The sequence below is a fragment of the Tupaia chinensis genome, unplaced genomic scaffold (assembly GCF_000334495.1).
Source record: "Tupaia chinensis unplaced genomic scaffold, TupChi_1.0 Scaffold149851_1, whole genome shotgun sequence".
NCBI classification, from domain to species: Eukaryota; Metazoa; Chordata; class Mammalia; order Scandentia; family Tupaiidae; genus Tupaia; species Tupaia belangeri.
Genome location: NW_006209696.1, coordinates 846,617 through 858,709, shown reverse-complemented (window position 1 = coordinate 858,709; position 12,093 = coordinate 846,617). Strand labels below are relative to the sequence as shown.

The 12,093-nt window shown below is 37.1% G+C and overlaps 1 protein-coding gene and 1 non-coding gene across 2 annotated transcripts in view; one reads left to right on the top strand and one right to left on the bottom strand.

The window, feature by feature from the left end:
* Positions 1-12,093, top strand: part of EPHA6 (EPH receptor A6) — a 983,118-nt gene that overhangs the window by 649,454 nt on the left and 321,571 nt on the right. The window contains exons 7-8 of the mRNA XM_027769481.1: positions 6,142-6,189; positions 6,594-6,756. Of these exons, the coding sequence (XP_027625282.1) occupies positions 6,142-6,189; positions 6,594-6,756 (211 nt within the window). The remainder of the gene's footprint in view (positions 1-6,141; positions 6,190-6,593; positions 6,757-12,093) is intronic.
* Positions 1,082-1,216, bottom strand: LOC114006715 (small nucleolar RNA SNORA48). The gene has a single exon (XR_003548410.1). It is a non-coding gene; the product is annotated as a small nucleolar RNA SNORA48 (small nucleolar RNA).

Sequence of the window (12,093 nt, the reverse complement as noted above, 5' to 3'; positions counted from 1 at the left end):
TTTAATCATATAAATTTTGCACATTATTTTTGTCATATACTTAGGTATTATAAGTTTTCTGTTGCTATGGTGAATAGGATATTTTAAAATATAACTTTGATCGTCATCGCTACTGCATAGGAAAACCACCAATAATAGTTTGTTGGCTACTAACTGAAGTATCTTAATCAGTTCTAAGCTTTGTTCAGTTAATTCTCTAGAAATTTCTAAGTAAACAGTCCTAATTAACAGAGTGAAAATGAAGGTGTATTGCAAGTTCAATCTTTAGGAGAGAGTTTCTACATAATAAAATATGTTTTAAAATTCCACAAAATAATTAAATTAGGTTTTAGAAAGAGCCTTTTCTATATAATTTATAACTTGGTTTGGGTAAAATAGAAATCTCTCTCCAAAGAGCTTCTAAAAAGGAGCAGATTAACACTTAGAAAGGCCTCATGAAAATAGCTGATACAAGAATGGAAAGGATGACATTTTAGGAATATAAGATCCTTTATTATGATTATGCCTATTTTACAAAAGTGCTGTAGCTTCAGTTTTTGGGCTCACACAATTCATTCTGATACTCTGTTTTGTAAATCTTGGGCTGGAGTGCACTCAGAGTTGATAATTCAGGGATTGATTCATTCTAATTAAATCCAAAAAGAGACTGAAAACTCAACCAAAATATCCATGTATTAATTTTAGAGAAGCTTATCTTTTCCAGGAACAAATATATCTATGTTTGTTTCTAGAAACACTTGAGATTTCACTTGAGTAATTAGAAGATTGCAGCATCAAAGTAGAGAGATGATAAATCTTAAGGAATTTTTGTACAAGATGTGTTACTGTCTCTAGGACAATGTAATTTTTGTAGTGATCAGTGAAGTCCACCAGGTCCAGTGTCTCTTGACTTTGAAAGGTAATTATTAAACACCAAATCTAGTTCTTTTCTTTCCTATCGTCATGTGCAGTATCTTTCTTATCTTCGAGTAAAATGTTTTTAAGTTAGCTAACATTGTAATTTAAAAAAACACATTTCTTTGATAACCTTTCAAATTTTGTGCTTCTAGGTTCTGCAGTTCATCTTCTTCTTTTTTGCCTTTCATATGTCCAAGTCAAAAACCAGGCAAGGGCCCTGACCAAAAGCCAAGCTGGGATAAACAAGGGGTTGTTTTGTCCCTGACTGATATGAGATGAGCAGCACCAGCAAGATGTCACTCTACCCAGGCCAGGGACAGGGAGTTCTTAATTTATTCAGGAATACTGTCCTTCTGCAGACACTAAATCATGTTCTAATTGTAGTATTAATGAGTATATTTTTTTTTTTTACTATAAGGTACATGTGCTCACCCGAGAGATAAACTGAGATGAAGTGATAGAAAGCAAGAAATCACTCCCTGGGGGGACAGCCATGCCACAATCCCTTCTCTTCCAGTCTTCTCTTGGAATTTTGGGTACACATGCACACATGCTGGGTGTGAGCTTTAAGCCACTAGGTCTGAAACTTAGACCATGGTTGACTACTTGGAAGTCCGGCAATGTAACCATTACACCATCTGCTTATCTCAGCCTTCTGTCTTATATGGTTTGATGACTCTGTGTGTGTGTGTGTGTGTGTGTGTGTGTGTGTGTGTGTGCGCACAAGGCAGGATGAGAAAGATACAGAAAGAGGGAGAGCAAAAAGATCAGAAATGACTTAGGCTGAGTTGTAAATGGTGCAGACAGGTAGAGAGCTGCTGTGCAGTGCTGGAGACCATAAAGGTAGGCCCCAGGTTCACATCCTGGGGCTGTTTTGACACACTGGGCATGACCCTTGGCCACTCATGATCTGGGTTGGGTACAGGGCTGGGTGGAGACCACAATGTGAAGACCTTCTTGAGGGTACCTGTTTCTCTCTCTCTCTCAAATGAAAATCAATGAATTAATACATGTTTTAAAAATGACTTAAATGAAGTGCTTCCACATCAATGTTTATTGTGGCACTATTCACAATTGCTAAGTCATGGAACTAACCCAAATGCCCATGAACAGATGAATTTATAGAAAAACTGTGGCACATATATTCTATGGAATACTATTCAGCCATAAAAACAACAAAACCCTGGCTTTTGACAGAAAGTGGAAGAATATGGAAGATTTACTGCTGAGTGAAGCAAGCCAGGCTATGAAGGAGAGACATTGTATGTCCCCACTTAATACATACCGAGTGTCCGCACTCTATGACTGAAACTGATTGACTAAAGGATATAGAAACACAGTATATAGTTGTAAATACCAGATATAGTGTGTGTGAAAAAGGAGGGTCTGAGGAAGGACATTTAGAAGAAAAATAGAGAGGCAAAGCTTTAATGGGATAGAGAAATGTGGTATTATCTGTTGAAGATATTTTATAGCTTTATCAACTGGACTAAAGAGAAATGTTCACCTGTTGAAATATTCACTTTGTAAGGTAAATAACGTGATTGAATGAATAAAAGAAAATGAAATAAAAAATAAATAGAAATTAAAAAAAAGAAAAGTGAAATCATGGAAATTAAATAAATAAATAAATAAAAATAAATGACTTAAATGACTCCTAGCATAGCTGTTAATATCCACTTTTAATAAAATTTTATTTCCAATCATTCTAGAGATGCGGACTTCTAACCAGCAGAACAAGAATTTTATCATTGTCTTAAATAGTTTATTGCTAAGAAAAATAACATTTGTGTAGTGAAGTCCTAAATACTGGGCTGTTGGAAAAATCGTGACACACAGAATATTGTATGTTCCATACAAGACTGAGTGAATTATAAGCCTCCTATATTACCTAGAAATGATCTATATGACACAATATCAAAAGAAAATAAAAATATAGGCAGGATACAAGATGTTAGTAAAAACTAATTTTATTTTTGATTTATTAGTTTAAAGCCTTTGGTATTGAGAATTGTGTTTGCCAATCAAGAACTATTAATATAATTAATTCTTAGCAAACAAATCTACTACCTGTTACACAGGCTATTTTAAAATGAGAGTTACTTCCAGTATCTAGACGATCAAGAACAGAGAATGTGGGGAAAATTAACTAGCCTCAAATCTAGTCTGTAGACATTTACCATGGACATGTTCTTGAATAGAGTAGAGTTGAAAAGCATAACTTGGAAGGAAGCCACTGACTGGTTGTGTGATGGGCTATGGTAGTTCTATTATTCTTCAGGAACTAGTTTCATCATGTACAAATGGTAATGCAAATATTACCAGTTCTTCTTCCTTCACAAGTTTATTATGTGTATTACATAAAGGACATCTGTGAAGACACCCTGTGCATTGTAAAGCACTATATGAATCATGGTTGTTATGATTGCTGATATATCTCTAGTTCTGTAAGTCTGTAGAAAAAGTCAACAACATAATATTTGGTCATATATATAATTCAACTAATTTAAAATTTAAAAATAAAACTAAGAGATGGCATTTTTTAGAAAGCTCATTAGACCCAAAGACTTTAAAAATGAAGACAGGATAAAAGATGACTACCATACTGGCTTATTGAATATACACCCATAAGTGGTAATGATAAATAAATTTAAGAGAGGGAAATGGGGAGTGATGAAATTATTTATTGCAGAAGAGAAGGAACCTGCATTTCTGACATAAAAATAATTATAGACTTTGGCAAGATGGTTGAGTAAAGATGCCTTCTCTTCAATAAATAAATAAATAAATAGTACATCCTCTTTTAAAATATGTTCAGAATTCAGCCTGCCAGGATGACTAAAGAGATCCAGGTGGCTCTGTGGCAAAGCATGGTCTCTACCTCCTGACAGTTACTTTGAATCGGAGTTTATATGTCAACAGGAAAGCAATTAGCCAAAGTCTAAGACACTACCACCCTATACTTGTCATGGATAAAAGCTGAGTTGGTTTTCCAAGATCTTAAGATTCCCAGGAGAAAGGGCCGCTATGTACTGTGAGAGCAGCTCGCGAGTCTGCTTCTGTCTCAGCCCCCTCCCTCGGCATCCTAGCAAGTGTCAAGACATAACAGCCACCATGCTGGGGCTGAGTGTAAATGCTGGTTTACAAACACTTATCCCCTTCCTATGTGAGGATTTTTATTTCAGGGATGTAGATACAGATACACTTTTGTATATAGCAACAGAAATACTAAAAACTGCCTGTAAAAGAGATTCCTTACATCTTGTAACTTTACTGAGTAGAAAATTATGTAGGTATGTTTGGGTAAAGCAGCGAAAGCATAATATGTAATTTTTATAGGACCATTTTAAGAGAATACTTTTGAATCCACATCTTCTCGTTTTAGAAATAAGACTCAATTTTTTTTTTACATTGCTTTAAAGTTCCCTCAGTCATCATTTCACATGATAAAACATCAGTCAAAATGAAGCACGTTATACACAATTCTGTGAAAGGCAGAATAGGCCCCTTTTGCATATGAGATTGAAAAACCCAAATTCTCTGAAAATTTTTACCAAGAGCAAAAAAATTATTTTAATTGCCAAAAACATGTTTCCTCCATAATATGGGCTTTAAACCCCCTAATTATAAAGACCTTGATATAAGCACACTCGTGCTGTCAACCCATAGTAGATGGCGATAGCGACCAATGAAAACAGAGTTTGTGTTCTTGGATTTTATAGTAGGCAGATAAATATTTATTTACTTTCTAATCTCAAAATTACCTAGAGATCAGTGTCAGTTGCGATTTTTCTATTTTGTCTTTTTTTTTCTTATCATATTGCTGTTGTTAACTCATTTTTGTTTTGTTTTGGTTCCTCTGTACTTCATGTTTATTAAGTGCTTTTGTTATCTGGAGAGCAGATGGCAAATTCAATTCCTCAGCTAGACACATGATAACCATGCTGCAAATAGAGTTCTGACAAGTAAAGCTATATAGTTTAAAAATCATTCTTAAAATAAGAACTTTTTTTTTATCCAGAAAGTAGCCGAAGGGAAATGATTTTCATAGTTCTAAATCTTTTTTTTTTTTTTTTTTTTTTTATGGAGAGGTTTTTGCTACAGGGTGTGTGCACTCGCCAGACAGACAGAGAGAGACAGAAGGACAAAAAGCGAGAAATCACCCCCCAGGGGGGATGGCCATGCCACAATCCCTTCTCTTCCATTCTCCTCTAGGGATCTTGGGCACGCACGCACACGCACCCAGCGTAAGTTTAAGCCACTGGGTCTGGGACTCGAACTGGGGTTGACTACATGGGAGTCCAGCAACATAGCCATTACGCTAACTGCTGGTCCTCATAGTTCTAAATCTTAAAGAATCATCAGCAAATAAATGAATTTTGGCACATTCCCCAGAGGTGTAGATTTTTATAATTTGGTTTGTTAGTCTGGAAGGTCTCCTGAACAGAAGTTTTCAAGCACATGTTAAAGAAAATCTTTATGGGAATATTGTAGATGGAATTTAAGCATCAAATGAGTGATTCAATTAGTGACTTGAAAGTCATTTCGATCCCCAAGAATCTCTGTCTTTTGATTTATGATGAGACTAGTGGGGACTAACTAAAGGACCTGTTGATCTAGTTTGATGTGTGAATTTAGAAGAGTTATTGATGCAACTACATGTTCTTCCAGGTATGTATTAACAAATCATTGCAAAGTTATTGGGGTAACATCCCGGTACAAAAGTTCAGTTTATCTCTAGCACCAATATACTGTGGACAGTCCCTCACACGGACAGAGAAAATAAATCATCCTGTCCTGAGGTAGTGGGCAAGTGAGCCTGCCGAAGAGCGCCTCACTGAGGTCAGAACGCGCTGGGAAGGCACTGCCTTTTAGTGAGGTGAGGTCGTTGGACTGTTCTTACGGTAAACCCCACCTCTGATTCTTGCAGGTGCGGTAAGTTTTTCATACCTCTCTGTGTCTTCAGGGTTCCTTCATGGGCAGGTTATTTTTCAATCAACCCCATAACCACTATGTAACTTCTACATGTTAAATTTAACTCTAGTTAAATGAACTATAGTATCTAGGGGAAGAGTTCATTCTCCTTCAAGGGAGAAGTTGCATCTTTTTTTTTTTTTTTCCTTAAAGTGGACTTGACATGAAGTTTTATTGCTGGGGAATCACTGAGTTAAAAGTCAACAGATTTGGGGATAAAAGATTTCACATTTTAAAAAACAATTAATGTATGTTTCCTTTCACCCACAGGTCTACCCCCGGATAGCGCCGGCATTTTGGCACTACCTGCGGGTAGAAGTGAGTAGCGGGTACTTGCATTCTCCCCCTTTGGCTCCTTGCACTCTGCTGCTGTGGACTGATCTGATTTGCTCATTTTGCTCAAGATGCAGCTGCCCTTCAGTGCACACATGCTCCCGCATCCCCACCATTCCTGAGAGTTGGACTAGAAGCCTGAATAGCCAAAATTACACGTGCGGTTTACATAAGATTAACCATCTTCCTTAATAATTTCCAAATCAAAGCCATATTACATGTCTCTGATAAACAACTACATGCTAAATTATGGAAAGCTGTGCTTACTCTTCTTTAGAATCAATACTTTTGATATTCTGACCATAATTCCCCAGTTTCACTTTAAAAGTTTCCAGGATAGGGTAGGGTAACTCTGCTTTATTTCTTCTCTCCTCTTTTCTGTCCCCCAGGACCATGAACAACTCACCTACTCCTCCACGAGGTCCAAGGCCCCCAGTGTCATCATCACGGGGCTCAAGCCGGCCACCAAGTATGTATTTCACATCCGAGTGAGGACTGCAACAGGATACAGTGGCTACAGTCAGAAATTTGAATTTGAAACAGGCGATGAAAGTAAGTTTCATACAAGGATGTGAAGTACGGTGTTAATTAAGTACCAATCCAATCTGACCTGATATTTTATAATAAAGCATCCCCAATTTTTAATAGCCTCTTCAAATGGGATTTTTTAAAAATACTCATACGGTTACATTAGCTAATGTTTTGGTGCAGTCCTTAAATGCTTCTGTGAAATGTCTTGCTTTACCACAACTGTAACATGGCCCAAATAGTTCCCTTTAAGCAGAAGCCGTCATCATGTTATTACCCAGAAAGTCTGAATGCATGATCCAAGCCTGATTGTTCACCAGTCCTGGAATCATAATATGATACTAAGGAAAATATAGAAAAAAAATTAAAGCCATGAAGAAATTATTTTACCAGTTACTTCAAAATTGCACAGCTTTGAGTTAATCAATAAAAACAGTGATCAGGAGACAAATATCTCTAAAATGTACATTATGAATAATGATAGTAAGAGCTACCATTTACTGAACCCCTAATTAATGCCTAAAATGCGATGAAGTATTTTATGTATAGTATCTTATTCAAGCCTTTCAACATCAATGAGACAGGTATTATTTTCTTAATTTTACTTATAAGAAAACAGAAGCCTAAACAACTTGAGCAATTCATCCAAATTCATGCAGTGTGTAAGCCCAGCTAAAATCTGAAACTGAGAGCTGTCTTCTTCCAAAGCCTGTGATCTTAACTACTCCACTATTCTGTCAAATTCTATCATTTGAATTGAAAGTACCAAAGGTAACAGGTTACAGTTTCTCCAGTTTACCACTTCCTCAAAGTGAAGTTACTTAGGTTTCAAATTTTATGACAAAAGGAATGGTCTGTTGTCACTGTTACTATGTTGTTGGACAGTGTAGATCCGCAGCTATTTGTTACGACTTGTCTAACTTAAAAGTTGAAACCCACTGACATAGTTAAGAAACACTGCTTAAACAGAGATATAATGAATAAAAAGTGTACTGCTGATCAGGATGTTTAACACCAGTGATAGTTTTCTATAATCCTGCCGGAGACTACTGACTTCTCAAGTTAGACGTGAAATTATTGGGAGTAGAGTGAAATGATCACGAACTATAACTCTGCAATAAATCATTGCACTACTGACTTCTCAAGTTAGACGTGAAATTACTGGGAGTAGAGTGAAATGATCACAAAGTATAACTCTGCAATAAATCATTGTAAAAACATCCAAAGAACTGTCTGCTATGTCTTGTTGATTATTTTTCCCTGCTCCATTTCAAGCCTTAGCCTGAGTCAAAAGCCAAAGATGCAATCCAAGGAACATTTATTCCAAGGAAAACTCCAGACATTGTCTTTTTCAGGCTGTGTTTATCAAACTCTCTCTCTTCAACTTTCTTACTTTATTTCACAGAAGAAGAAACTCACATAACTTTTAAAAGCTTGACGTTTTTAAATATCGCATTACTAAGTTAGAAATGAAATCTCGGACAAGCCTACAGATCTAAATCTACATAAGTCAAGAGTAATCATTTGGGATTTCTAGAGAAGATAGATTTTTCTAATTTTTTTTAAAAAAAGTTACGTTCTAAACCTTAAAAATTTGATTTGATTTTAACTAGTCTAAATCTTAAAATTTTTGTTTGATTTTAACTATAAAATTCAATTCAGTATGCTTTCAGGGCTAGAATTCTTTCACATTTTATATAAAAGAAAGTATTTTGAAATTCCTATGCAGAAAGATACCATGCTTACCAGTGCCTCACTATAGTGGCTAATCATTCAATAAGAGTGTGCAGAACATTTAATACATACAATATTCTTTCTTTTTTTTTTTTTTTTTGGGGGGTTTTTGGCTATAGATCTTTTTTTGAGAGGTTTTTACTATAGGTCATGTGCACTTGCCAGAAAGACAGAGAGACAGAAAGCAAAATCACTCCCCAGGGGGCATGGCCATGTCACAGTTTCTTCTCCTCCATTCTCCTCTCGGGATATTGGGCATACACACACATGCACCTGGCGTGAGTGTAAGCCACCAGGTCTGGGATTTGAACTGCGGTCAACTACATGGGAATCCAGGGACATAGCCATTACATCAACTGCTGGTCTCAATATATAAATATTCTGTGTGAGGCCCTGATGATTAAAAAAAAAAGTAGTAAGAGCTGCAACCTTTATTTTAATCTATTTAGCATTGCTCTGACAGAATATCATAAACTAGAGATATATAGTAAATAAAAATTTATTGGCTCAGTTTTGGAGACCAGGAAGTTTAAGATTAAGGGGTCTGGGAACCAGCAGTTAATGAATGGCTATGTCGCTGGACTCCCACATATTCGACCACGGTTCGCGTCCCGGACCCAGGGACTTAAAACTCACGCCGGGCACGTGTGCGTGCATGCCCAAGATCCCGAGAGGAGAATGGAGGAGAAGGGATTGCGGCTTGACCATCCCCCCTGGGGAGTGATTTCTCGCTTTCTGTCTCTATGTCTCTCTCTGTCTCTCTGGCGAGCGCACACGCCCTATAACGAAAACCTCTCCAAAAAAAAAAAAAAAAAAAGATTAAGGGATCTGGTGAGGACCTTCTTGCTGTGTCATTTCATACAGAAGGCAGAAGAGAAACAGACAGTGGACCATACTCACCCTTTTATAATGGACTCACTTCCATGATGATGGTATTAGTTCATTCATGAGTATAGAACCCTCGTGACCTAATCACTGCTTAATGGTCCTCCTCTTAATACTGTTATAATGGCAATCAAATTTAAACATTAATTTTGGAGGAGACAAATATTCAAGTAATAGTACATTTGCCCTCATATAATTTATATACTAGATTTGCGGGAAGAAAATGAAATCATAAATACAAAAATATAAGCTCGATGACATATACTGTCAAAAAGCAATGCAACTAGTGCAATGACAGAATAGAAAAGAGGCTTAATTTAGCCCCAATAGATTAGAAAAGGCATCTGGAGAGTGAGAGACATGGTCTCATTCATGAGAAAGGACAAGTAGGGACCAGCAGTTGGCCTAATGGCTATGTGGCTGGACTCGCATGTAGCCGACCGCGCTTTGAGTCCCAGACCCAGTGGCTTACTCACGCCGGGCACATGTGCATGCATGCCCAAGATCCTGAGAGGAGAATGGAGGAGAACAGATTGCAGCATAGCCATCTCCTCTTGGGGGTGATTTCTCGCTTTCTGTCTCTCTGTCTCTATCTTTCCGGCAAACACACAAGCCCTATAGAAAAAACCTCTCCAAAAAAAAGAAAAAGGACAAGTCAAAAAACAGTAAAAGCACTGAGGTCTAAAACAGCATAAAATTTGAAAAGAAAATAATTCACTTCACTGCAGTGAGAAGATAGACATGGTAAAATGATGGGAGAGGAGGAAGGGCGATGGTTATACAGGGGCTGAAATGAAGGCCTACCTTGATCTGGGTTAAGGTATTGGCAAGTATCTTGAAGGTTCTGAGGACCCATGGGAGGATTTGAATTAGGGAGTAACAGGATTAGTAGCATGTACAAGACTCTGCTGAGCAATTTAAAATCATTATTTCACTTAATTCCTACAAGATTTTACTACATTTTATAAACTTAAGCTGCTTTACCAAAATCAGATAATCATAAAGTGGAAATACAGAATCAGAATCCTACAACCACCTGACAGTGGCAGCAGAAAGCTGAGAAAACCATGCTCTGAATTACTGATTCGTGAATGTAAAGAAAATGACTTTGGTTAGACCCTACAAGAAACAAAATGTCTGAGGAGAGCCTGAAAAATATGCTTGTCTAAACCTGAAGTTTTGAGTATAGAGAATGGCTTCTAAGTCAATTTATAGCCTAAGGGAAAATCATTTAAAGGATCATTTTTCATATGGTTAACCTTAAATTGCATTTTCAAAGCATGCTGTTTATACCCAGAAGAGGATTCCAATGAATAATGTCATGGTAGGATATGGGTATGATTATCAGAAATTCAGGAATATGATGATATGAATCCCAGTTGAAGATATAAGTCTATTTCTCTTCAGACCCTTCTAGCACATCTTAAAAATTTTATAGCTTTTGTTTCTCAAGTAGTGCCTAAACTATTGCAATGTCAGCTTTATTAGTAAGTTCTTTCATGTATATTCTGTTTAATTAAATCACTTTCTAATACATTCATAGAAACAGATATGGGTTGGGGAGGAGAGATTAGGTACTCTCTCATTTGATGGTCTGGTTCAAAGTTTTTTAAAAGAAATAGTAATATGATGTTTTATTTATTATTATTTTTTAATCTGACCAGAGAGAGAGACACAGGAGGAAAGAGAGAAGGAAAATGAGAATGCAAGCCACCAGGTTTTGGACTCAAACCATGATGCACCATGTGGGAGTCCACAGCTTCAACCACACCACCACCTTAAAGGAGGCAAAATGAAGTAGAATAAAATTTGGCTTTCTCTAGCCCTGCCTATTTAGTTGTATTCAACTTTTAACTTGCTCACAACCAAGACCATAATATAAAATATAAAAGCTATGATTGAATATCATCACCAAAATTCATGCTTAAATAGAATTGCCATTGTAATAGCATAAAGACATTGGGCTTTAAAAGATGGTTAGATCATGAAGGTACAATGGATTAAGGCTGTTATCGCAGGAGTGAGTGGGTTATCATGAACATGGGTTAATTATGGGAGGGAATTTGGTCCAGTTTTCTCTTTCTGTTTCTCATGCTTTCTTGCCCTACCATCATGTTATGTCTCAATAAAAAGTCCTTTACCAGATGCTGAACAGATGCCACTTCCATGCTCTCAGATTGCCCCCACCACACCAGAAACTCGAGCTGAATAAACTTCTATTGTTTATAAATTACTCAGTCTGTGGAATTCTGTTTTAGAAGTGCAAAATGGATTGACATATGAAATAATTCCTTTTCAAAGTCATGATTTTTTTTCTTTGAGAGGTTTTTGCTATAGGGTTTGTGCGTTAACTAGAAAGACAGAGAGAGACAGAGAGACAGAAAGCAAGAAATCATCCCCCCGGGGGGAAGGCTATGCCGCAATCCCTTCTCCTCTATTCTCCTCTTGGGATCTTGGACATGCATACACACGCAACAGGTGTGAGTTTTAGCCACCGGATCCAGGACTCGAAACTCAGTCGACTATATGGGAGTCCAGCGACATAGCCATTACGCCAACTGCTGGTCCCTCAATGTCATGATGTTTTTAGTCAACTGCTTTTGCTCTACAAACATAATGACATCTGAAGAACAATCACCATAAACCCTCTTCCTATTCCATACCAGTGTTTGGGTTATTTCTGAGCACCAGAAAGTGCTAGTGGTGGGCCAGCAAATGGCATGGAGGTTTAAGCAGCTGTAT